At 41.3% G+C, this 27,551-nt stretch overlaps 1 protein-coding gene across 2 annotated transcripts in view; it reads left to right on the plus strand.

Annotated features, from left to right (window-relative positions):
* The window catches only part of LOC148008263 (CDP-diacylglycerol--serine O-phosphatidyltransferase 2-like), a 104,442-nt gene extending 77,113 nt beyond the window's left edge, over nucleotides 1–27,329 (plus strand). The window contains exons 6-8 of one of the 2 annotated variants that reach the window (XM_087674352.1): nucleotides 25,705–25,958; nucleotides 26,058–26,146; nucleotides 26,240–27,329. In XM_087674352.1, the coding sequence (XP_087530478.1) occupies nucleotides 25,705–25,958; nucleotides 26,058–26,146; nucleotides 26,240–26,400 (504 nt within the window). In that variant the 3' untranslated portion in view covers nucleotides 26,401–27,329. The remainder of the gene's footprint in view (nucleotides 1–25,704; nucleotides 25,959–26,057; nucleotides 26,147–26,239) is intronic. The other variant, XM_087674353.1, reaches the window with a different exon arrangement.
* Nucleotides 27,330–27,551: the final 222 nt, after the last annotated feature.

Below are 27,551 nucleotides of genomic sequence, written 5' to 3' on the forward strand. Positions count from 1 at the left end.
AGATATACATGTAACTATGAGAATCTCGAAGGAAGCATTTCTTGTGTCTTCATTGGACATCATTTGAGGAGGATTCCTACTCCAAGTTACCCGCATGCACAATGGATCCAAGGTCATTGTCATAGATGGAAGTTGATTGCTAATATTATAGCGTGGTATATTTAGATTGCAAGTTGCAATCATGCCATAGACCTTCACGATATATTTACAAGAAAGACTTTTAAGGATTTGGATAGGAATCATTTAAACTGTTGGGGGCGATGGGAGTGAATAGAAGGTAGCTTTGAGAGGATGATGAGGAGAGAGGCCTTCCTGTGGACCTAGAACTCATGCAAGTTTTACCAAACTACCCCTACAGCCACTTCATTTAGGGTTTTGCATTGATAGTCCCAAAATAGGCAAGGTGTCCATATTATGGGCGCTTTTTTGTGGGGCACCCACACGGGCAGGAGCCAACCTAGAGTGGTTGCGGCCTATTTATAGACCACCCCTCTATCCATTCATACACCATCCCACACATTCATTTCTTCTGATACTTTGTCACTCTCTTCCATATCCTTCTCTTCTTTCTCCATCCTCTCCATTGCCATTCACACGTCTAGACAAGGACATTGCAATTCATGGCTTTCTGCATCCATCTCCACTTCATGTTCTACTGCTACATTCTACTGTGGTGTTCTATTGTTGTGTTTGGTAGCTCATGTTGGGTGTAAAGTCCCTTGGGGTGTAAACTCCCGTGTGTATAAACTTACGGGTGTGAACATACCCTTTACTTGTACCCTAACATATAAATATATTTTTATTCTTTGTGTACCATGCAACACATTAGTACACTCTTACACGATTCTCTCAACTCTTTACTCTATCTCTGTTGACTCCACTCTCGCATTTTGGTTAGCATTGAAATGCAACAAACTGGTATCAAAGCTCGATAGTGCAAGGTGGCAATCACTGTAGACAGTGTTCTCTTGTCATCATTGGGACAAATAGACGACAGCTGAGGTAACGCCTGCTGCAGGCGTAATGGTCTGGTGGGCTGTTGAAGAGTAGGTAAACGGTCGATTGCAACATGAGACAGGCGACAACTTAGTGACAGTTGAAGCTAGCAAGCAACATGACTGACCAGAGCGCGATTGCATGACGGACCAACATCCGGGACCTGCACACAACTAGGAGGGTCAACAGTGCTTGCGGTGGACATGTGGGCAAGTCCAAAACGTGACGACTGTCCGAGGCGGGTCGAGCGTTAAATCGTCGACGTTACCAGGAGGCAAACGAGACGTGGTCAAGTCAACATTTTTTAAATGTGAAATTTTTTTGTTTCCTCTCTCTTCTGTACCGGGTGTTCGCGTGGGCAAGCAGATAATACGAATTTGTACAAATCTACTCCTTAAAATTTGGGGCTTTTTCTAGATTTGGTGCTGGACACAAGTTTCAATGATTCTTGATCCACAAATTGCAGACATTGAGTGTACGGGTCTCGGAAATTTTGGGAATTTTCAGATGCAATGAAATTTTTGCTTGATTGAGCCAATTTCTTGGAAATTTGTTTGCTCTTGGATCCCGAAATTTGGGGCTTTTGCAGAATTTGTGAAATTTCTGCAACATTTCCCCACACTTGATGCACAGAAGATGTACTGATACAATCGGTTCAGATTTGTTAGTGAAATTTTGGGGGTTTTGCTGACATTTGAAAATTTTGGCAAAAATAATGTCTGAAATGTACATTGGAAACATTGTTGATGCAATGTTGGTGCTGTAAGCAGTGAGATTCATTCCCCATTGATGAAACATTGAAGAAATTGCAGAGAATCTTGGCTTCTTTTGTGTATCAAAAGGTACTTGGCCACACACATAGCAATACATATGTTGGGCAGCTTCCATTGAGTTGATGTATTGCTGAACAATCATTTTGCAGCAGTCTTAGTGATCATTTGCAGATCTGGGATTATTGCAAAGGTACTTTTGGTGATATTGCTGAAGTGGGAGTCACATGGCAGTCATGTATGCTTTGAGTATATGCTGAAATTTCAGTTATACTGTTGAATGTCATCACTTCCACCATTGTACATGTACTTGGACTAAACCTTGCTTTCATTGCTTGAAAATTTGGATTGATATTAATTGAACATTCAGCTCATTGTTTGCTGTTATAAATTGCAGTATTTTTTCTTGGGTACATTGCCGAACAATGGTTGCAAATGCTTCAAGCAGCAGTGACACTAAATCCCTTCATGAAATCAAGAGATTTGATGGTACTGGTTTTGACTTGTGGAAGCATTGGATGCAAGTCATTTTGTTTCTAAAAGATTGTGATGATGCTCTTTTGGAGGTCAAGCACTGCATCTATGACAGATGAGGATTGGGCTAGACTCAACAAGAAGGCCATTGCATACATTAAATGCCGTATGGAAAAAGTTGATGGACACTTATGAAAATAGAACTCTAGTAAATCAAGTTCACCTTATGCGCAAGCTTTTAAACATGGAGTTGGATGAGTCTAAGCCCACATGGGAGTATCTGAGTGCTTTCACAAGGACTTTGAGTCAACTGCAGGACTCTGGTTGATGCTCTTTTGGAGGTCAAGCACTGCATCTATGACAGATGAGGATTGGGCTAGACTCAACAAGAAGGCCATTGCATACATTAATTGCCGTATGGAAAAAGTTGATGGACACTTATGAAAATAGAACTCTAGTAAATCAAGTTCATCTTATGCGCAAGCTTTTAAACATGGAGTTGGATGAGTCTAAGCCCACATGGGAGTATCTGAGTGCTTTCACAAGGATTTTGAGTCAGCTTGCAGGACTCTGGTTTATAACCCTTCAATGATAAATTAAAGGCCATTTTCTCGTTGATGACTTTGCCTGATAGCTGGGAGTCTTTGGTTGTTTCATTGAGTAACAATCTTGCTTTGACCTTCGATGGTGTTAGGGGCTCTAAGTCCAATGGAGAAAGCACTGGTTTCAACCTATCATCTGAGAGGCAAGTTAGAAAAGAGGGGTAATGCAAGTAATAAAGACAAAATAATGAGTAAAAGAAAGGGCAAACAACAGGATGCCACTTGCTATCAATGTGGATGTAAGGGGCATAAAAAGCCTGATTGTCGCTACTATAAGAAGGAGCAAGAAATAAAGAAACAACAAGGAAAGAGAAAGAAGGATGACAAGAAAGATGATGACAGCTCTCCCTCCAAAGAAGGTGCAAAAGCAAACGTTGCATCTAGTGTGGTTATTGAAGAACTCATTGACATTGGAGAGATACTTGTTGCAGCCTTATGTAATGATGTCGATATTATGGCAGCGGCAGGTGATATGCATATCACTAAAAAGGAGGTGATTGATGCCTGAACTTTCAGCTCATGATGGGCTGTCTCAATCATGGATAATGGACAACGGTGTCTCTTTTCATGTCACTCTCTCTTTGGAGCCATTTTTTGAATATACTTCAGGTTGTCTTGGCAATGTTTACTTGGGCAACAATTATGCATGTGAAATAGAGGGTGAGGTATCATTTACTTGGTCCTTAAAAATGGTGAAGAGCTGATTTTGCATGATGTCAGATATGTACCTGGCATAAAGAAAAGTCTACTATTAGTTGGGTAGCTTGATGCAAGAGGGTATTTTTCTACCTTTGGTGGTGGATCTTGGAAGGTCACTGTCACGAGGACATGTATTTTTGAAACCTCACTTAACATGTGGATTAACTTTTAATCACATGGTTAAGTAAATGTTGCACATGTAAGGTGTAATTGGGGTTAGAGTAAATTTACGAGCCGGGGACCCAAGGAAATCACGGGATGTCAAAGGCAAAAGTTACTGTAAGTTACGCCGCACACATACTTGGTGGTATCTGGTGCCAATTGCGGGCCTAGGTCATTCATTTGGCCATAAGTGTCAGTTGGTGACACTAGAGAAGTGGCGTTTAATGGTATTTGACGCCAATCTGATGCTCAAAGATGACACAAAGATACTCGGGAATGGAAGTTGCATAGCCAATATAATTATTAGCCGGTCAGATTATTTTTCTAGACTCCAAAATAATTATTAGATTAATTTTAAGTATTTAAAGACTGAAAATTAATATTTAATTATAGATAATACTAGAAAAACCATTTGGGAACGTTGTCACTTGTAAAAAAACGCCCATGCAAGATTGAAAAACGTCTTTAGAGGCTGGAGAGATGCATTTTTCAGTGTATTCAGTCTACAAGAGAGAGCGAGAAGATGCTACTGATTTGCAGCCACATTTTTTAGTGTATTCAGTCTACAAGAGAGAGCGAGGAGATGTTACTGATTTGCAGCCATTGGAGGACCTTTTGAGGTAGCTAGGGGCAGGAGAAGACCGATCAACAGCAGGTGACAGCATCTACAGGCTGTTGAAATAGGGCAGTAGTAGTAAATGACTTATTTTCTTCAATTCTTTGCATCTACAAGCTGTTGTGACAAGGCAGCAGCTGCATTGTCATTCTTCGTGACAAAACTCTGAATTTTCTCTCTCTACAACTTTCTCTCTCATCTCCCAACCATTTCACAGCCTTGCTTCCAAGATCTCAGCATTTGGACCCTTGGAGGTTGAGAGATTGTAAATTTCTCTCCTGTAGAAATTAGGGTTTAGCAGCAGCCTCGGGAAGCGTGTCAGAAATTGGAAGCTCCAAGACTTGGATTTTCCAGTGTTGAAGGTGAATTTTAGCTAAATTCAGGTGGAGGACTAGCCAGCCATTGAATTTGGGGCATTTCCATCGTCTTTGAAGTAGGTGAAGGCCAATTAAGTGCCCGAATCAAGGGGCAAATCAGATTGAAGACTTGTTGGTCACTTTGGACAGGAGGGGAGTTTGGATTGCGAAGGGGATTGAGAGAATCCCATTGTAAATCAACTTTTTCTTCAATAAAGCTAAAGAAATACCGAAAGGGGCACCAATGTTGGGGCCAAGCGGGTGTGATTTGTCCAAGATCAGTAGTAGGTAAATTTGTATTTTCAGATTTGCATTAATTGTTTGCTGCTGTAATTAAGTTGTAATCAAGGATTTACCACCCATTCACGGAAGGAAGGTTGGTTTCATCCACAGGGGCTCTATGTTGATTGTTAAAGGCAGCCAAAAGGGGACTTTGTATTCTTTGCATTGTAAAGCATTACTTGGGAAGTTTTTGGTTGTGGCTGAAGTTCATTTAGAGATGGATTTTTGGCACAAAATACTGGTCATATGGGCCAGAAAGGCCTTCAAGTTCACTCCTGTTTAGGAAAATTTGATGTAAAAGGCTATGGACTCGACTTTTATAATGATTTCATACATGGAAAACATGTGAAGTCTCCCCATTACTCTGGTGTTGTTAAGAAGTTTAATGCTCTTGACTTAATACATTTAGATATGTGCTCTATGCCTGTTAATTCACATGGGGGTGCACGGTACTTTGTCATTTCAATAGAAAGTCATGGGTGTATGTACTAAAGAGCAAAAAGGAAGTGTTTGATGCTTTTAAAAGGTTTCATTTCTTGGTTGCCACATAGAAGGGGCTTAAGTTAAAAGCTATAAAAATGGATAATGGGGGAGAGTATATCTGTAATGAGTTTAAAACATTTTGTGAGATCCATGGCATTAAGAGGGAGTTAACGGCCCCTTACAGCCCTACATCAAAACAGGTGGCTGAAATATATAATCACATACTTTGTGAGAGAATCAGATGCATGTTGTCCACAGCTAATCTCCCACAATAGTTTTGGGGAGAGGCTCTTAAAAACTGTAGTTCATGTACAATTGCTCTTCCAATCGTGTGTTGAAAAATGGCATTCTTGAAGAGGTTTGGTTTGGCAAACCTACATCATATGACCATTTGCGTGTCTTTGGTTATGATCCTGTAAATCAGAGGACTAAACTAGACATGAAATCCATCAAGGGCATCTTCATGGGATATGGAGATGAGGGAGAGATGGGATATAGAGTTTGGCTTTCTCAGAATAGGAAGATAGTATGCAGCCGAGATGTAGTATTTAATGAGGCAAAGTTTTTGAAAAATACTACAGATGTTGACCTCGACAAGAAGAAGGTCAAGTTTTAGCACGAACAGCCAGCCATTCAGCAGCCATTAGCTGAAGATTTTGTCCCTTTTGATGTTGAAAATGAGCAGCCACCTATTGTGCTACAGCCAGAAGATAATGGACAACAAATTGATGCACATGATGGAATAGAACAAGAAGAAGAACATGCTGAAAACAGGTTACAGTAGCAAGAAAATGCTGCAAATCAGCCACTAGGTGATGGTGTGCACATACTTGAGGATGTAGGCCCCTTGTCTTATCAACACAGATCATTGGGTAAGAAGTCTACACGGGTTAGAAGGAAGCCACAGAGGTTTCAACCATCTTTGGATTGCATTTTCTTGAGTGATGATGGTGAGCGTTTGACATTTAAAGAGACACTGTCATGTGAAAACAAGAAAAAGTGGGAGCTTGCAATGCAAGAAGAGATGAAATCTCTATACACGAACAACACATGGCAGCTTGTACCTTTGCCCAAGGATAGGAAGGCTATTCCTAACAAATGGGCTTATAAGGTGAAATGTATTGATAGGAAGCCCAAATACAAGGCACGTTTGGTTGCTAAGAGCTATATATAGAAGGAAGGCATAGAATTCCAAGAGGTTTTGTACCGGTGGTGAAGATGACTATGCTCTGTGTTTTGTTTGCTCTCACTGCATCCTTGGATTTGGAGTTGTATCAAATGGATGTGAAGATTGCTTTTCTTCATGGTGACGTGAATGAAGAGCTGTATATGAAATAGCTCGAAGGTTTCGCTATTCTAGGGAAAGAGCATTTAGTTTGTAAGCTGAAACACAGCTTATATGGGCTGAAATAGGCCCCTAGACAGTGGTAAAAAAAAATCTGATACCTTTATGCTCAGCCATGGATTCAAATGCAGCCATGCAGATCGCTGCTTATACACTAAGAAGGCTGATGATGGAAGCCTTGTTGTGCTGGTTTTATATGTGGATGACATGTTGATTGCAAGAAACCATAAGAGTACTATATATACTCTTAAGAGGCAGCTGAGTTTAGCCTTCTCAATGAAAGATTTGGGACCAGCTGAACACATTTTGGGCATGCACATTAAAAGAGATAGAGATCAACACTTATTGTTTCTCTCACAAGAGAAGTACATTAGCAAAGTACTTGACATATTTAATATGGCTGATGCTAAGTCTCTTGGTGTGCCTTTACCACCATATACAAAGCTTAGCAAAGCTGATTGCCCAAAAGATGATGCAGTTGCTACTGCGATGAAAGGCATATGCATCAGCTTTTGGTTCTTTGATGTATGCCATGGTTGCAACTTGTCCAGACATTGCCCATGCAGTGGGAGTTGTTAGTAGATTCATGTCTAACCTTGGCAAACCACATTGGAAAGCAGTGAAATGTATCTTTAGATACTTAAAAGGTACACAAGACAAATGTATATGCTATGGAAAGGGTATACTAGAGCTTCAGGAGTTTTGTGATTCGGAGATGGCAGGAGACCTTGACACTAGAAAGTCTACCAGTGGGTATGTCTTTACTTTGGATGGTGGAGCTGTTTCTTGGTGTTCAAGGTTGCAGAAAATTGTAGCACTGAGTACTGCAGAGGTTGAATATATTTCAGCCACAGAAGCTTCTAAGGAAGTTATTCGGCTTGGCCGTTTGGTCAAGGATTGTGGTCTTTCTTCTCGTACTCTAGTGCTTGGTTTAAATAGCCAAAGTGTAGTATGTCTGGCTAAAAATGCCATGTTTCATGTCCGTACCAAACACATATATGTTTGGTACCATTTCATTCAACAGGTCTTGGATGATGACCTTGTCACATTGACTAAGGTCAAAACCCAAGATAACCTTGCAGATGTTCTCACTAAAAGTCTTGCAAAGGCTCAGCATGAGCATTGTATTCAACTACTGAGAGTTGGATAGTTTACAGGCACCACTTTGGGCCTTTAAGTGGGAGGTTGTTGGATGTAAAGCCCCTTTGGTTGCAAACTCCCGCGTGTATAAACTTACGGGTGTGAATATACCCTTTACTTGTATCCTAACATATAAATACATTTCTATTCTTTTTGTATCGTGCAACACACTAGTACACTCTTACACGATTCTCTCAACTCTCTTCTCTATCTTTGCTCACTCCAAGCTTGCATTCTGTTCAGTACTCAAGTGCAACAGCTCACACACCCTAGGCATCTATGTTTTGCAACCTGTCCTACTTCCTAGTATTTGAGGATTGCATTTCACTCCCTCTATAACAGCAGTTGGTGATCTTCTTCCTCTTCTCTAGTGGCATTAGAAGATTGCGTTGTGCTCCCTTGACAGTTGTCCTTCACCTTCAAGTGATTACTTTGATAGCTAACTACTTGTAGAAATGCAATTTGCTCCCTTCACTGTGTAATTTCCCTTAGGGTGAGGTTGCTTGATTTAGACGGAACAATGCAATCATCTTCTGAGCTTTGGCTCTCTTGTATGAGATTTTCTTCACATAGCATGACTCAACGTTTCATTGTTTTATTCTTTTTTGTTTTTTGAGTTTCTCTTCTCTCTTAGTGTTTGTCAGATACACTGTGTGTTTCTCCCTGCAAATCCTATTGTCTCTTTGGGTCGTCGTATATTTTGACATAGTATCAGAGGATACTTGTTATTTTGACATGGTATCAGAGCATACCTATTATTTTGACACGATATCGTTTGACATAGTATCAGAGGATACTTGTTATTTTGACATGGTATCAGAGCATACCTATTATTTTGACACGATATCAAAGCTAGAGGTGCTCTGCAAGGATCCTCTATATCGGAGAAGGCAAAGACATGTTGCGGGTTTTGCATCATCTATTAATTTTGCCCCCATTTTTTCCGCATTTCCGAGAGATACCATTCTCTTCTTCTCTCCCTTCCTTTTACGACTTGACATTTTGGTGCTATGCCTTCTCTTGACAGCCACTCCATTGGGTGTTGCTCCTACCGCAAGAATGGTCATACTACCGAAGATTGCTTCGTACACCACTAGAGCATATGTCTATCCCTAGGCACTCATTGTGCCACCTCTCCCTTTTGGGCCATTGATTTGGTTTTGCATTGGCTATGAGATTTTTATGCTCAAGGCAATAAGACACATCCGATGCACACTAAGTCCTTTTGTGCCAGAGGAGGATCACCTGGTACCTCCACCTCCTTGAGACCCCCACAAAGGACTATAGAGACACTTTGATACCAATGAAACGCCCCCTTGGATCCAACCTGCATATGAGACACGACACAAGCCAAACTCAACATGAAAGGGATTGGATATCAGACATTGCCCATTGCTTTTTTTGCTAGAAGGCAAGTTAGAAGTATTATTTTGTTGAATAGAGCATATTTTATCACTTGTGGTTTGCACCCAATGCACATCCTATTGTGCATCCAATTGCTTTTTTTGCTAGAAGGCAAGTTAGAAGTATTATTTTATTGAACAGAGCATATTTTATCACTTGTGGCTTGCACCCAATGCACATCCTATTGTGCATCCTCAAAACATGTAGGCTCATCCTTGTTCAAAAGAGTACTAGCAAATGCATATGCTTTCTCATCGCAATAAGATGGCCTATATCAACAAAATGTGGCCGAAGCCCTAGGAGAAACTAGATCAGCTAGTCGCTGATTTGGGGCAACTGGGGCTGGTACATTCTGTAATTGCTGATTTTTTGCGTGATCATCATCCCCCAAATGAACAACATACGGAAGAAGACCTTGGATATGGAATATGATATCTCTGCTCACAAAAACCTTGCGTATGGAAGGGCTATACATATGCTCAGCAAAAGTGAATTTGATTGCCTTGTCATCAAGCTTTCCATGAAGCTCTTTAGTTGCACGTGCGTGTGCAACGCAACCAAAGGCATGAAAGGTAATCCACACTAGGCTTCTTGCCATACCATGGCCTCATAGGATGTATTGAAATGCATAAATACATCCGATTTGGCTGTCAAGCCATCCACTCATACAATGAAGTGTATCTAGAATAGTCATTGATAAATGCAATAATATGAAGATGAACCCCAAGGGCACAATTGTGCACATAAATGTTTTTATAAGTTGTAAATTTTGGGCAACTTGCACTAGACCATTCTTCTTAAAGATAAACTGATGCATTTGGACAAGAATGCAACGCTCACAAGCATGGGGAGGTGCAATATCCAAACTTGACAAAGCATCAACTATTTGACACCTTTGAAGAGTCACGAGAATGAGATATAAATGACCAAAATTCTTTGTAGGATCCCAATGCAAACAAGAGTACTTGTTGTTGCACCGAAATTGTCAAGTGGTAATTCACTATTGTGCATCCAAACAATGGGTGTGAGTGCCTCATTTTTGTGCCTAAACTGATCAAAAGAGCAATTTAATGTTGTACTCTCCCCTATAGTGTGCTTGTGGAGGCATGAGAGCAAAGAGCCGACAAGTTTTTCCCTAAACTCTAAGGAATTGTAGAAATTTAGAATTACTTAGAGCCGATTACCAATGTCAAGGATGAATCTCAAGACTTAGCACAAATTAGAGTCAATTTTAGCAAAAGCCCCAAATTTTCTCTACAAATGTTGGTGAAATGGCACAACTTCGACAATTTCGGTGTGTCAAGAAATGAGGTATGCTCTGATATCATGTGAAGAAGTGATTGCCATGAAAGCTAACCAAAGAGACAATGGGGTTTGCAAGGAGCAACATAGTGTGTACACCAAAGATTGAGAAAATAGAGAATCTCAGAAGACATAGAAGAATATAATGAAGCATTGAATCATGCTAAGTGAACAAAGCTGATATGGCAGGGCTAAAGATCTCTAGATTACCACACTGTGGTGTTTGAACCAGGCGGCAACACCTGAACGGAATCTGCATAGTGAAGGAAGTGAAACACAGTGCTTTGGTAGTAGAATGTTGTTGATGTATGCTTAAGGTGAATGAAAGTTATCAAAAATATAGTCCTCAAATGTCATCGAAGTTGAGGAAGAAGATCACCAACTACAAACTCGTACTTTAAAAGATGAGGATCAACTGGACTGCTTACTAGATGAGGAAATCCAGCCCTTGATGGAGCAAGAACTGGAAAAACGTAGGTGTTTGAGGTAGTAGATGCCTGCCAGAGCTATCGCCCTTGCTAGGGAGTTGTCAGATTGCAAAACACAGCTCGAGAGGTTGACGCTAGGTGGGGAGTAATGTCTCGAGGTAGAGAGAGGTGACCTAGGAGTAGAAACACAAGTGCTTGCTAACGCCAAATGGAGATATGGTTAGTAAGTGGAGAAAGAGAATCTAGATCCAAAAATGCATGTACAATCTGATGCTAGATGATGGAGATGGTCGCCAGGTGGAGGAAGAGAACTTGCAGCCCAAGACACAGCTTGGAAGATGTGGAAGTAGAGTAATTGGTGCCAAGAGAGATGAAGATTACGATCGTCGTATCCTTCAAGGGTGGGTGTGAGCAACGATGGAGAGTGACAGAACGTAGGAAGGCATGAATGCGGGATGGATGAATGGGTGGAGTCAATGCTGTATATATAAGTATAGACTGTCTAGAGTGTCCCTAGACACTCTTGGATGGTGCCTTGACTCTCTTAGAAGGCACCAAAAAGTCATTTTTTGGACTATAAATGGAAACCAAAACTAGAAATGGAGGGAAACTGTACTTAATGATATGGTTCGTCAACACAACGGTGAGGTGTACAAAGGACCTTGAATCAAACAAAAGTTGGATATGTTGGAGATGTGTTAGGCAGATTTTGGGCGGTAGTTAACATAGAACAAGTGGCAAACGTGATGCACTTCTTGGTTAGAGCGGCTTTGTATAGGGTGGAATGGTGGTTGTAATTATTTATAAAGTAGAGGGGGCAGACGGGCTGCTGGGATGTAAAGGTCCTTTATTCACTTGTGTATATTGTACATGTGAATACACCCTTACGTGCCCCAAGTATAAATACATTTTATTCTTTGTGTACCAACACATTGTTGGTACACCCAAAAGCATATCGTACTCTTGCTCTGTCGCTCTCACTCACTTGCCTACTTCTCGAGTTGCAGCACACTCTCAACAATTGGTATCAAAGTTGATGGTACAAGACCGATAGGTCAAACGGGTTGATGAGGTCAGGCGTGATAGGAGCAGGCTAGGACTATAGTCGCAACGATATGTGCAGTTGGCAGGTCGTGAGGCAGCTTGCGAATAGGTCAGGTAGGCAGAAGGCTTGTGCAGCATAGGTCGTGCTGAAGATAGTTGCGGGCTCTCAGCTCATCTGAGTAAAATTTCTTGACATTGGACCCAGAAAAATTGTTTCCTTTCATGTATTGATGAAATTTTACTCATCTGGGTCAGATGGGTTGACATTTACGTACTGTTGGACCTAGAAATTTGGGATTTTGTGCAGATTTTTGTAAATTTCTGCAGTATTTGTAAAAACAATAGAGGTTTATTTCTGGTTGGGAAAGAACAACAGTGTATTTGGTAGTTCAGCCTGTGCTCTTGCAGTTGAGTGCATTTACTCGTATTTGCGATAAAAATGGTTGTAACTTTTTCCAGTTTTGACATTAAGAGTTTAATGGCAATCAAACGGTTTGATGGTCAGGGCTTTGACCTTTTGAAAGACCCTATGCAGGGCATATTGTTCTTAAAGGATTGTGAGGATGCTTTACAAGAAGATAAACCCATACAAATATCTGATGTAGATTGGGCCAGAATCAACAAAAAAGGTGTGGCTTATATAAAGATGGGTGCCATTGATGACATTTTGACAAGACATTAAGGGCTTAGATATTGTTTATGCAATATGGAAGAAGGTGAAAACTACCTATGAGATCACTACACCTTTTAATCAAGTGTATTTAATGTGCAAGTTGGTGAATATGCAGCTAAATGAGTCCAAGCTTGCAGTTGAGTACTTCAGTGCATTTAGTGGTATTTTAAATCAGCTCAAGGATGCTAATTTGGATTGTGATGATAAGTTGAGGGTGATCTTTCTGATCATGACATTGCCTGATTCTTAGGAGACCTTGGTGGTTTCTCTCAGTAGTAACCCCAATCTCTCATATGATGGTGTGAGGGGTTCAATCTTGAATGAAGAAATTAGACGTAAGTCTAGTGGAGAAGGCAACAACTTAGCTTACAATGTTAGAGTTAGGGCTGGAAAGAAAAATGCAAATGGTGGACAAAGAAGCAAAAGCAAGAGCAAAGGAAAGGAAAAGAGTTATATTACTTGCTATCAGTGTGGTCGGAAGGGCCACAAGAAGCTTGCTCGCAGGTGCTGCAAGAAAGAACAAGAGAGAAAGAAGAATGCATGAGACAAAAAGAAGAAAGAGGATAAGATAGATGTATCTGAGGCAGCCAAAGGCAAGGGAAAGGTCAATGTGGCCTCTAGTGTAGTCATAGAGGAGCTCTCGGATGCAGAGGCTGATGTACTATGTGTAGTAGATTATGATGCCCTTGCATGCCACATGTAGGATATGCAGATTATCAAGGTTGATGTGATTGATGCACTTTTGTTAGTTGATGATGGTGTCACTCAGACTTGGATTGTAGACTCTAGTGCCTCTTTCCATGTAACTCCTTGCTTGGAGTGTTTTTCATAACTGCTTGCATTTGTGACCATTCAGATAGGCAGAAAGCTGAAATGCTTGAGAACTAATAATGGGGGTGAGTTCACATCTACTGAGTTTTAGTCTTTTTGTGACTTGCATGGAATCAAGAGGGAGCTTACAGCTCCTTACAGCCCTTCTTCAAATGGGGTGGCTGAAAGATACAATAGGACTTTATGTGAAAGAGCTAATCTCCCTTATGAATTTTGGGAAAAGGCACTTAAAACTGCGGTTCATATTTACAACTACTCTCCAAATAGGTCCATATTTTGAGGAGGTTTGGTTTGGCAAATCAGCCTTATATGACCATTTAGGGATATTTGATTGTGATGCTTTTGTGCGTGTTAGAGATGAGTTGACGAGTAAACTTGACCTGAAATCCACCAAAGGCATTTTTATGGGCTATAGTGATGAGGGTGAATTTGGCTATAGAGTGTGGTTACGACAGTCCAAGAAAATTGTTCGCAGTCGTAATGTTGTGTTTAATGAGGCAAAGTTGTTGAAGAGTACTTCAGCCTTTGATGAAGACATGAAAAATGTCAAATTTCAGAATCTCCACCCACCTATTACTTCAAATGATGAGCCTCATGATGCTGTACTACAAGCTGAAACTGATGATTAGCTGGTTATTTTTGAGCCAGATGATGATGGACAGCAAATAGAAGCACAAGGAGGTCATGGACAGCAAGATAGACTTGTTGATTATGAAAATGCAAGTGTTGGAAATGAAAATGAAGGTGCTGTACAGCATGAGCAGCATGTTGAAAATAACATACCTCCAAATGTAGATCCAATTTCTCAGAATATAGATCATTGGGTGCGCACATCTGCATGCTTAAGAAGGAAGCCACATAGGTAGGACCCTTCTTTGCATTATGTGATGCTTATATAGATGAGGGTGAGCCTTTTACTTATAAAGAGACCAAGTCATGCAAATTCAGCAGTGAGTGGAACCTGGCTATGCAGGAAGAGATTAAATCATTGGGTGCGCACATCTGCATTCTTAAGAAGGAAGCCACATAGGTAGGACCCTTCTTTGCATTATGTGATGCTTATATAGATGAGGGTGAGCCTCTTACTTATAAAGAGACCAAGTCATGCAAATTCAGCAGTGAGTGGAACCTGGCTATGCAGGAAGAGATTAAATCTCTGCATGCTAATGATACTTGGGATCTTGTGTCGTTGCCTGAAGGAAGAAAGCCTCTTTCAAACAAATGGGTTTACAAAGTAAAGACAGTTGATGGGAAACCCAAGTACAAGGCAAGACTGGTTGCCAAAGGGTATGCACAGAAGGAAGGGATTGACTTCCAAGAGGTCTTCTCGCCTGTTGTGAAGATGACCACTTTACGTGTGCTTTTTGCTCTCACTATTGTACTGGACTTAGAGCTGTAGCAAATGGATGTCAAAACGGCTTTTCTGCATGGTGACATTGATAAGGAAATTTACATGAAACAGCCCGAGGGCTTTGTAGCTCCTAGAAAAGAGCGGTTGGTGTGTAAACTAAAATGCAGCTTATATGGGCTGAAGTAAGCACCACGGAAGTGGTACAATAAGTTTGACACTTTTATGCTCTCTTATGGGTTTGCATGCAGCCATGCAGATCATTGTTTGTATATGAAAAAGGATACAGATGGCAATCCCATCATACTTGTTTTGTATGTGGATGATATATTATTAGCTGGGAAAAGAAAAACTAGCTTGGATGCTCTCAAAGATCAATTGAAATCAGCTTTCTCCATGAAAGATTTGGGAAATGCAAAGCACATATTGGGCATGAGGATTCTCAAGGATAGAATGCAAAAATTGCTGAAGCTGAGCCTCTTGGGGTGCCATTATCTCCATATCTACCTCCATATCTTAAGCTTAGTAAAGCCAACAACCCACAATATGACATGGAAGCCAATGCTATGAAGGGAGTCCCTTATGCATCAACTTGTGGCTCTCTTATGTATGCCATGGTTCCTATGAGTCCAAACATTGTTTATGCAGTGGGAGTTGTTAGCAGGTTTATGTAAAATCCTGGCACAACACATTGGGAGGCTGTCAAGTGTATTCTTTTATATCTAATGTGTACACAAAGAAAGTGTATTTGCTATGGGCAGGGTGCACTTAGTTTGCAGGGTTATTGTGATGCAGATATGGTAGGTGACTTGGACACTCGTACGTCCGCTAGCGGGTATGTCTTTACAGTTGCTGGTGGTGCTGTTTCTTGGTGCTCCAGGTTGTAGAATATCGTAGCACTGAGTAATACTGAAGTTGACTACATATTAGCTACTGAAGCTTCTAAGGAAGCTATATGGTTGAGCAGACTTGCATATTTCTTGGCATGTCTATGAGTACTCAAGTGTTGGGATGTGATCACTAGAGTGCTGTGTATCTGGCTAAGAATGCCATGTATCATTCTTGCACAAAGTATATAGATGTGCGATATCACTTTATTAGATAGATTTTGGAGGATGGTCTAATCACATTGACCAAGATCAAAACACAGGACAACCTTGCAGATGTTCTCACTAAAAGTCCAAGCAAGGCTCAGCATGAGCATTGCATACGGCTAGTGGGAGTTGGTTAAAGGTTCACTTCGGACCTTTAAGTGGGAGGTTGTTAGGATGTAAAGGTTCTTTATTCACCTCCGTGTATTGTACAAGAGTATTATTATATTGTACATGTGAATGCACCCTTACGTGCCCTACATATAAATACATTTTATTCTTTGTGTACCAACACACCCAAAATCATATCGTACTCTTGCTCTATTGCTCTCACTCACTTGCTCACTCCTCCAGCTGCAGCACACTCTCAACACGGGTTGTAGAGGTAGGGGGTAGTGGTTGAAATAAGCTGATGTAGAATAAGACCAGTAGGGGTTGGAAGAGGGCAACAAGCGGCACAAACTAAGGGAGGTGGCTATGCAACTACAATAGGTTGTAGCATAGGTGCGGTAGGTAGTAGACTGCATGAGATAATTGGCAAAGGCAGATTGGAGTTGGCGGCAACCGAAGAACTAGCGGGTAAGCTTGGTGGTTGGCAGCTCCTCTTTTCAAGCGGCAACTCCTATTCCTTCTTTGGCTGAGTGAACTTCATGTGGGTGGCACCGGTTGAGTTGTGGCTAGATTGAACTTATGTTCCTAGCTTTGATACCGATTGATGGAAAATGTTGGGGGCATAGAGAGACAATGTGCACAAGATAGTGAGCTAGAATGGGGAGTAGTCCCACACTCAAAAGTTGCAAGTACTAGAATGATAGAATGCAAGCACAATAGGTCAAAAGTAAGATAAACCTATCCCTAACTCAAGTAAGCTTAGAAGTAATGGCACAACTTACTAACTTAGCTTTGCCCTTACACATACTAAAACATTGGGCATTGCCTAGAATTGACAAATTCTAACAATAGCATAAAGGACATATGGTCAAATATAACATGTATTGTTGATATCTAAGCTTGTAAGGCCTTCGCCACACCATCAAGTTGTAACCTCTTTAGCACTTTTGAAGGCAACTTGTACGAGGTAACCATCAAAATAACTTCTTCAGAGATGAAGTCGAGAACAGGAGTGTGTGTGCGAGCATGATTTGTCTCCAAGTAAGAATTGCCTCCTCATAGTTTTCTTTATCCCAATCATTTGGAATAGAGGAAGGCATTAGGAGATGCAAGACAACTTGTGAAATGACATACCGTAGGTGCTTATGCACATATTTGTTAGTGTGTGCAACGGAAGAAGACGAACACAAAGAGAGAAGAGAAGAGATGTGAAGCTTAAAAAACATGCATTACAACTGCAAAACTAAAAAAATTACCCAAGTTTATATGTGCCATAAGCCAAAACCCTACTTTTGGGAGGATGCACATCCATAAATAGGAGGCTACCCAGTCACTCTTCTTATTCCTTTTCTGCTAGGATTTCTTTTGTTTCTAGCACGTCATTATTTGCTGGATTTTCCTATGTGGTCATATTGCATTTATTGAAGCCCCATGATTATTTTCAGCAGGTCAGCCGGATTTTGGGCCAGTTATTGCATGTCCGTCAGATTTGGAGGCATTCAGCTATTTATAGCTGTCCACCCTGCATTTCGGCATTCATCTTCTGCAAGTTGCTTCTCCAACTCTCGCATACTTCTCTGTCTCTAGTGTTGCTGCTGTCATCATCATTCTCAGCCTAATCCAATGCCCTCACTGACACCTCGGGCTGTGTGCAAGGAGTGATCAATATGCACTATTGTATTCACAGATTTCTTTCTTTCTTCTTCTTGAGAAGAAGTTGGGGATGCTTATTATCGATGATTCTTCTTCCATGAAGGACTGCATTAACAAATTGCAAGACATGAGAGATAAGCTTGCATCTCTCGGATGGAGTATATCTTTCGAGGACATGGCCATGATTCTATTGACTCAGCTGCCATTTCCAAAGTTCGAGGTATTCTTACTAGTCTTGTGACTTGGAGAACCCAAGATACACTTCTTTGGGAAGATCTTGCCTTGCTAGTCTTGGAGCATGATGAGTGACTTAGAGATATAGGTACCATTGGATTTGGGTTCATGAAGGATTTTGCTATAGGTTTATAGAGATTGAAGAAGGGGAAGCCGTAGGCTAAGAAATAGGAGGAGAAGAAGGATGATTCCAAGGATTCCAAGAAGAAACCTAAGTGTTCCCATTGTGGCAAGGGCGCTCACCCTAAAGAGAAGCGTTGACGGATGTACCCCCATTTGAAAGCCAAGGAGGGGTACAAGGATTCGAAGGCCACACTTGCTTTCGGAGAGTCCCTCTTCGTACACTTGTTTGAGATGGAGGATACAACACTTGGTTCTTCTTCTTCTTCTAAGAAGCCTTGGCTTGTGGATAGTGGAGCCTTTTCCCGCATGACTTACTATCACGATTGGCTTCAGGACATGAGATCCAAAGAGAGATGCATCACCATTGGTGACAACTCTTCCATCCACGTGCTTGGAGTGGGGACAATTTCCCTATTATCTGATTGACATACATATTCGACCAAAGTTCTCTATATACCAGATTTGGGTTTTATTCTCTTTTGTGTTTATGGTCTTACACAACTAGGCACTCGAGTCTTGTTTACCTAGGATGTAGTCACAATGGAAGATGCATCTCCAGAGCTACACTTCTGATAGGTACACACAAGATGGTGGACTCTATACACTCATAGCTATTGCCGCACGGTCTTCACATGAGCTTGGACTGCTTTGGGATGCTTGTTATGGGCATTTGAACCTTAATGTTGTTCGTCGGGCTTCTCAGAAGAAGATCATAGAGGAACTTTCAGAATTCCCTTTAGTCCACACTCTTTGCCCTAGTTGCTTGAGGGGCAAGCACCATAGGGGGCCTCATCCATAGGTTGCTACATAGAGGGCTTCGACATTGCTTGAGTTGGTTCACACTGACCTTTGCGGACCTATGGGCATGACTTCCCTTGGGAAGGCCAAGTATCTCATGTTGATTGTTGACGACTTTAGTTGTTATGTGTGGCCCTATTTCTTGGAGTACAAGAGGGAGGAGCTGCCACTTCTTTGAGTGGAAGCTATTTGTGGAGACACAAATCTCTTTCGAAGTATGGGCTATCCAAGTAGACATGACAACGAGTTTTGTCCTAAGCTATTTTTGCAATTTGTAGGGATCACAATATTTGGGTGGAGTACTCCCATCCGAACACGCTGTCAGAGAATGGTGTGGTGAAGTGTGCCAATTGAACCATGCTCAAAATGACCCGATCGATGTTGGAGCATAGGAGTCTTTTTCATTATGGGGTGAGGTAGTGGCTACGATGGTACATATTCAACAAGTCCCTTACTTTGGTATTGCACGATATGACTCCCTACTAGGCTTTCTTCGTGAAGAAGCCCTTAGTTTTCCACTTTCATATCTTTGGATGTGAGGCATATGTCCATGTGGACAAAAATAAAAGAGGGAGAAAACTTGACTTCAAGTTGAATAGGCTTATGTTCTTGGGCTATAGTATGACCACAAAGGGCTATTGGCTCTACCACTTGAAGATCGAGGTGAGTAGGGACGTAATCTTTGATGGGGCTGCGGGCTTCGAAGATCCGATTGATGGTTGTTCTGATATTGGTGGATCATCATCAGTGACCGACATCTCTTCCTCCCTCCATCCTAACAATCCACCATCAGTCTTGCCTTCCTTCTAGATTGCCCTTCGGCACTTGTTCTTTGTTTGCAACTCCTCTCTCTCCTTCCTCTTCTCCCTCACCTTCTTCCCTTCACTCTTGATTGCTTCTTCATCTACTCCCTTGTCATTAAGTGTTTCTACCTCTTCGGCATCTCCTTAGGTTTGTTCGGGGGGATTGAGCTGTTTAAGGGAGAGCTGCCTTCGTTGGATGAAGAGGATTTATCTTCCCTTAGTGAGGGGGAGTACCTCGGCAAACAAGTGCTTTACCAATATCGGAGGCCTCTTAGTTTGCTTTGCAGCAGGTTGAGTCCCTCGGTGGTATTGGAGACTCATGTAAGATTCAAGGATTACTCAGTTTCTTGAGACACCTCTTGGTCCACGTAAATTTGCAGTGGGATAGTTCACTTTGCATGAACTATGCCCTTATATCTCGTCATCCCCAGTTGCATAAGGACAGTACAGCATGACGAGATCAACATCCCTTTTAGGAAAGCGTTTTCTGTAATCAAAACTCAATGATTCATGTGCAGAATTGCAGTCTGCTCATCTCTGAATTCACTGTTCTTACTGTCCAGCATGTCCAGAATAACATCGCTTTTAGGAAAACATTTTCTGTAATCAAAACTCAATGATTCATGTGCAGAATTGCAGTTTGAAGATCTCCAAATTCATTCTTCTTACTGTCCAACATATCCAGAACAACATCCCTTTTAGGAAAGCATTTTCTGTGACCAAAACAACACTAAATCAGAGCTGAAAAACCTTGTTTTTATGTGGCATGGTTATTACTTTAGATTCTGCATTGGAGAAGGCAATAGTTGCTCTTGAACCTGGACATTGAGGCTCTTGCCTTAGTAGAAGTGCAAAGAAAACACAGAACTGTACCTTCGATGGAATCAGCCCATCATGCAAAGCATTTCCTTTAAGAATAGAGAGAGAGTTGATCAAAGGGAGCAAGCGCTACCTTCGTACACGAGTCAGAGACGAAGAAGTACTCTCCATAGTTGATAAAATTGCAAGAATCTCTCCTCAGCTCCTCAAAACTTCATTCTCAGATCTGTCCTTCATGCCTATTAGGTTTTTTAAAAAAAAGCTCTCTCTCTCTCTCTCTCTCTCTCTCTCTCTCTCTCTCTCTCTTTTGGGAATTTGTGCCACATGGCATAGATGTAATAATTTTCCCGTTTAAACCTTCCGGTCTAAAATTCTCCATGATCGGTGCAAAATTTGATCTCGGTATAGACTAGAGGATCAATTCTCATGAAAAAACGAAGATAATGATGTGAACAGATTCTGGGGTCCAAAAATAGTAACTCCCTAAATTTTAGGGATAGTGACCCTTACATTCCTCGAGTTGTTCTGAGAAACTTTTATCATTGCAACCACATCAAAAGGTGTAATATGGTTCAGTTACAGTGACTTTTTATTCCGTGAGCATTCTCACATGTGCATCTTTTGTCTGGGCCAAGCTCATTGTCCTGCACTATCTCTAGTGGCTAAGCACATAGTCCCAAACCACTGGCATTCTATTCTTCAGTGCCCATTCAATATGGAACTGGTCCTAAGGCTCAGATAAACCATTAGTCCAATTTGTCCCAATGGTTGCCTCTTTTGGCCATGCAAAGATCTCAGCTTATTCCAAGAGAACTCTGGGGGTAAAAAGCAACAACAACAAAAGAAAAGAAAAATAAAATATTTATATAAGTAAATAAGAAAGGCAACTGTAAAAAGTATCACCACCTAGTGACAGATGGGACCTTGGACAAGCATAAGGCACGGTTTGTTGTTAGGGGATCTCTCAGCGTGTAGGTTTGGATTGCTTGGAGACTTTTCCATTGACAACTAGAATGTCCACTATTTAAGCTATCTTGGCTTTAGTTGTTGATCACCATTGGTCAATTTATCAAATAGACGTGGAGTTGGCCTTTTTGAATGGCATCTTAGAGGAGTATATTTACTCAGAGTCTCTTGGTTTTCTTGTGTAGGGGAAGAAGGACCATGATTCCAGGTTGTGGAAGGCTCTCTATGGCCTAAAGCAAGTGCCTCGAGCTTGGTACCAAAGGACTGATCGCTTCTTCTTATAGAGTGGCTTCCATTGTTTAGATCACGATCCCAACCTTTGCTATAAGGTTGTTGATGGCAGGTGTCTGTTGGCAATCTTGTATGTTGATGACCTTATTATCACAGGGAGTGACTCACAGGAGCTTGATTGAACTCGAGAGTATTGCGTCAAGAGTTCGACATAACAAATCCTGGGATCCTACGCTTCTTCCTTGGATTGGAGATTTATGAAATGTAATAAGGCATCTTAATTTCCTAGTATAGGTACATCTTTGAGTTACTTTCAAGGTTTGGTATGGCCACATGTTAGCTTGTTTCTTGTTCCATAGATCTCTAAGTCCAAGCTATTGGCAATAGGTGATCCTCTTCCAAATGCTACCTGCTATAGGTGCCTTGTTCACTCTTTGATTTGGCTAATGTACACTCGGATAGACATCTCTTTTTGGTGGCTTTGCTGTCTTCTTTTATGAAGACTTCTATGCAGCCTTTTGTGCTATCTATAGGGGACTTGATCCTGGGGATTATGTATGGAGAGGAGGCCATTCCTTTTAGATGGAGTGATTGTGATTGGGCAAGTGATGTGGATTCGTAATGGTCCACTACAAGTTTTGCCTTTGCCCTTGTTGGGGAGCTATCTTTTGGAGCAATAAGAAGTAGCCTACTGTGGCGCTTTCTTCTATCCAGAGCTAGAGTACCGTGCTTTTTGTTCAATTGCTATGGAGGAATTGTGGCTCCATCGATTGTTGGTGGGGATTGGTTTTCACCAAATAGGATCCATTTCGCTATGCATGGATAACCAGAGTGCCCTAGCTCTGGCTAAGAACCATGTGCTTCATACTCGTATGAAGCACATTGAGGTTCTGTTCCATTATGTTCGTGAGTGGATCATGGATTTTGAGTTATAGGTGGTTTATTGTCCCCATGGGACAATGCAGTAGATCTCTTCAAGAACCCTTTCCCACGGGTTCCATGCTTCATTTCATGAGATTTTTTGGTCTTGAGACACTTCCAGGATTTGAGAGGGGGTCTTAGTTTACCTATTTTAGGGTTGTTAGTGTGTCATCTCTTGGTCGTGCGTTGTTGTCAGAGTTTTATAGGGATATGGCAGCTCTTGTATTTTGGTGTGCATGTCTTCTATTTTTGGTAATTTTCCTATATCTGTCAATCAATTTACACCTTTGCATGTGCGTGTCTATCTTTGGATTGCCATGGATGCCATGTCATTATTTGCCTGTGCAATCCAATTGCATTTATTGCAGCCTATAATTATTTTCACCAGATCGGGTTGATTGTGGGCCATTTGTGGCAGCGAGGTTTGGAGGCATTTAGCTATTTACAGCTGTCCACTCCTCACTTTGGCATTCATCTTCAATAGGTTGCTTCTTTGACTCTGGCATACTGTGGTTGTGTTGCTACCATAATCATTCTCCGCCTAATCTGGTGCACTCATTGACGCCTTGGGCTGTGAGCAAGGATTGATCAATCCACTGTTGTATTCAACATTGATCTTGAGTCAATGCAGATTTCTTTCTTCCTTCCTCTTGTTGTCTCTTTCTCTTTGGAGGGAGTAGCGAAGACGGTAGGGAGTGTGTAAACTCGACCATAGGTTGAGTTTACACACTTGGGCCTAGTTGAGAGTAGCGAAGACGGTAGGAAGTGTGTAAACTCGACCATAGGTTGTGAATCGAACCTAACATTGGGCCTAGTTGAGATGAGTAAGGTAGGTTGCCAGTTGTCCCAAATGTTGTATGTTCTCCATGACCAGAGAGGCAATCAGTCTCATCAACTGTTTTGGAGGGAGTAGCGAAGACGGTAGGAAGTGTGTAAACTCGACCATACATGATACGCAAGTACTCTTCAAATGCCTTCTCTGTTAGATGACTAGAATTTGAAACGGGAAAATAAAAAGAAGGTGAAGGTGAAGGTGGGGTTTGGTGTCCTTGCAGAGTCCATAGTGCCTCCTTAGGGCCTCCAATGATGGAGAACCTTGATAAGACATCATGGAAGAGGCTTTGATACCATATGAAGATATGCTAGGGTTTGCACTGAGCAAACACAGGAAGTTCAAAGTATAGCAACAAGTGATGTTGGGTGTCAAGGCCCTTCGTTCACTTCCTTGTATTACACATGCATTATTTATTTGTACATGTGCATGCACTCTTGTGGGTAAAACCCATAAACCCTAAAGTATAAATACATCCTTTAATCTTTGTGTACCAACACATTGTTGGTATTCACTCCTGCACTTCACGCTTGCACATGGCTTCACATTTTGCTGTTGCCTTTCTCTCTTCTGCCTTCAAGTGAAATACAAGACTTAGACAGTGAGGTGCAAAACTCAAATCCTAAACGCAAAACACAAAACTCAAAACGTAAAATGCAAATTGCAAAAACACAAACATAAACAAAGAAGAAAGAGAACTCAAAAGTGAATAAATCAGTGCTGTAATTGAAGGAAAAGATGTACAAGATGCTCAGGGGCAGAGCTGTCCAAGAGCTGGTGGCTCTTGTGGGAATAGGTTGAGGGAGGTGTTGATGTGTGTTGTCCATTGGAGTTGGATCCCGAGTGCAGTAACCACTAGTTGGAGTAGAGGCTGATGAAGAAAAGTGCTGAAAACACAAAAGTGACCTACTAAAGATGATGATAGCTGATCACTGGCAATAGTGGAAGGTTGGGCAACCGCGTAGACCATGTAGGAATAGTTGTTGGGGGTTGGAGAGCTAGAGGAAGAGGTCTGATGGCTGAAACGGTCAAGACAAGCTAAATGGTGACCAGCTTGTCTATTTATAGACGTGGAAGGATCCCAAATTATGTTTTTACATGTGGGACACACAAACTCTCTAGAATTGCTCCCTATTTAATGAAACTTTTGGTAATTTATTGTTTTGGTGCTGTTTTGAAGTGCCAATCAGTGGGTAACGAGTCTTTAGCTCAACATTACATAGCCCCTAGTCAATTTGGTATCTGTTGGCTCTCTTATAGAGAAGGTGAGGCCTGTGAACAAAACTGCCAGTTATCTATAAGAGTCCACATATTCCATCTCCTCCATTCATTGGTGAACTTAGGTGCTGATCTCCTGACCTACTATGGTTTGGTATTAAACACCATGACCTCAGTTTTACCGTGGTTCGCGGCAGCCCATTGTCCTACACATAGGAGTGTAGTGCATCCAAGTGTCTATAACCCTTGTGGAGAATCAGCTATCAATACAATGTCATCTGCATACAATAAGAGAGGTAGAGGCTGAACAATGTTGAAGAAAGGGAACACCCTTGCTTCACCCCCTATGGTGGAGCGGACAGGTGCTGAAATGCCCTCAGGTGTCTGTACTCTGCCAATAGGCCTTTCATACAGTGCAAGAGTCCACCAAATAAGCTCCTTAGGTAGAGAGAGGTGTCATGAAATGAGCTTTTTATTATGTGTGTGTGCGTGTTGTTCTATCAAAAGCCTACTGCAATGGTGGTATCTCAGAATTGAGTTGCTTCAACTAAAGATTAGTGATTACACGAATTTAACAAACTAATGGATGGATGGATCGATTGATGGAGATGGAATCGACAAGAATGGTTGAAGAGTATCCAAATGCTGACATAACCTAGTGTCTGCTGGTTCTTATATTTTCAGCTCTTTTAATTGGATAGTGACCCTGTTTGTTTGCTTGAAACGTTAGCAGGGTTATCTGTGCCCTTTTCTTTCAAGGCCAGTGCTGTAAGATCACACATGTTGACAATAGTTGGGTTTTTTTTTTTTTTTTTGGGGTTGGTTTTTGGGTGGTGGTTGAAAAAGACATCTTTTTCTGTGTGTTGGCAATAATTCTTTTGAACAAGACATCCTTTTCCATGTCTCTGATGTCAGTCTACTTACCACCATTTAAAATCCCTGCTTTCAGGTGAAACGTTCACTGGGTCAGTTCACTCCTGCATATTGGGATAAAGATGAGTGGCAGCCTCTGTCAGGTCCATTACGGTTTATCCAGGTTCTTGGGCTTGTTGTTATTATTTTGATGGTTGAGCTCAATGCCTTCTTTCTCAAATTCTGTTTGTGGGTACCACCTTCAAACCCCCTAAACAAGTACAGACTTGTAATTTGGTGGCTCATAGCTAATCCAGCTATTCGAGAATACAATGCGTATTTGCAGGACAGGTTTGTCATTTTTCCGTGGTTTGTGTGCAAATTTGTTACATGCGAGATAAAGTTTGTGGGATATAGTTTATACACATTTTGTTCTTGTTTCAATTCCAGGAAGCCGATCAAGAAAATGGGAGCCTTTGCATGGTTGTCCCTTGCCATTTGTATTGTTGAAGTGTTGATCTGCATCAAATTTGGTCATGGTACATGTTTTTGTGTATCAACAAATCACCCATTTATTGACTGGTTCATTCTGTTCTTTCTCATTTCTTTATGTAAACCTTTCTATCACGCAGGTTTATATCCAGAGCCAATGCCAAAATGGGTACTTTGGTTTTGGCTTTGTTTTGGCATTGGATTTGCAAGCTGGCTGACTGTGTGGTCGGTTAAACTGTATTCTAGTGGTAGGCAAGATGTGACCCGTAAAGATCAAATTATCAATAAGAAAATCACTTGAATAGATTCTAGGTGTTTGTGCCAGATGTGCCCTAGACTACAAACTTTGAGAACTAAGGCCAAGTTCTACATGACTGTAAAGGCTTCATTACATTAATGGCATTCCTTGAAACGATTGAAACAGTCAACCTATATCATAAGTCTCTGGAAAGTGGCAGGAGGGATCATTCAAAAATTGGTGACTCACCGACCCAAATGAGCATGGTACAGAACAATACAGAAGAAGCTGGACATTGGTAGTTTCAAGAGTCTGACCAATAACTTCAATGGTTGGATTATTTAGTGCACAAAATCATTTACACGACAGTAAGCATTCTTACAGGTAAAAGGGTATTGTAGGAACAGTGGATCTTATTAGCATCCATTGTTTCTCAAAGTATGGATGTCTTGGAGTTGCATTTCTGATAACCTACATCTCCAATAATCTGAGTCACAGAAAAGGGTTGATGTCAAGCTTAGCAAGTGATTCAGTGTGTGACAATCTTATGAGGTGGCAGGATTTGGTTTTGCCAGGAAGATTTTCATGAACATTGAATGTCCCAGATGGTTATTGCTCATATTACTTTGTGCAATCTCTTGTTGCCACTCCACCTGTTGATTTCCAAGCTGCATTAATGTACATTTCAGGGAATATACTGCTTGCAGCATAACATTGGTATTAGAGTGTTCTTTAGCTTTTCATAATGACCTTCTACTCAGAAGATTGACCAATTGGCTCTGTTTATTTTGGTCTATGTATTCAAGATGATGCCGCTACATTGCATCATTAAAGAATTTCAGACTACAAGAGGGGTCATACTTGAAATTAACATGCTCATTGAGATACATCATCGAGATACTCGAATTTCAGATGATGCAAAATGTATTGGGAGTGCTTCTTATTAATATATATCATGTGTCTTGGATGCTTCGTGGACTAGGCAGTTAAGTGCAACTAGCTGGGCCATACGTTGATGTTACTATCGGCTCATACATTATGGGGGTGGACTATGCAGTATACATTGCTGTTACTAGCGGCTCAGACATTATGGGGGTGGACTAACTAGGTATATATCATGGGTCTATGATGCTTCGTGGACTAGACAGTATAGTGCAACTAGCTGGGCCATACATTGCTGTTACTAGTGGCTCATGCATTATTGGGGTGGCACA

Source organism: Lygodium microphyllum, unplaced genomic scaffold, assembly GCF_053477565.2.
Source record: "Lygodium microphyllum isolate KBCC unplaced genomic scaffold, Lygodium_microphyllum_v1.1.10 scaffold_220, whole genome shotgun sequence".
In the NCBI taxonomy this organism is placed as follows: Eukaryota; Viridiplantae; Streptophyta; class Polypodiopsida; order Schizaeales; family Lygodiaceae; genus Lygodium; species Lygodium microphyllum.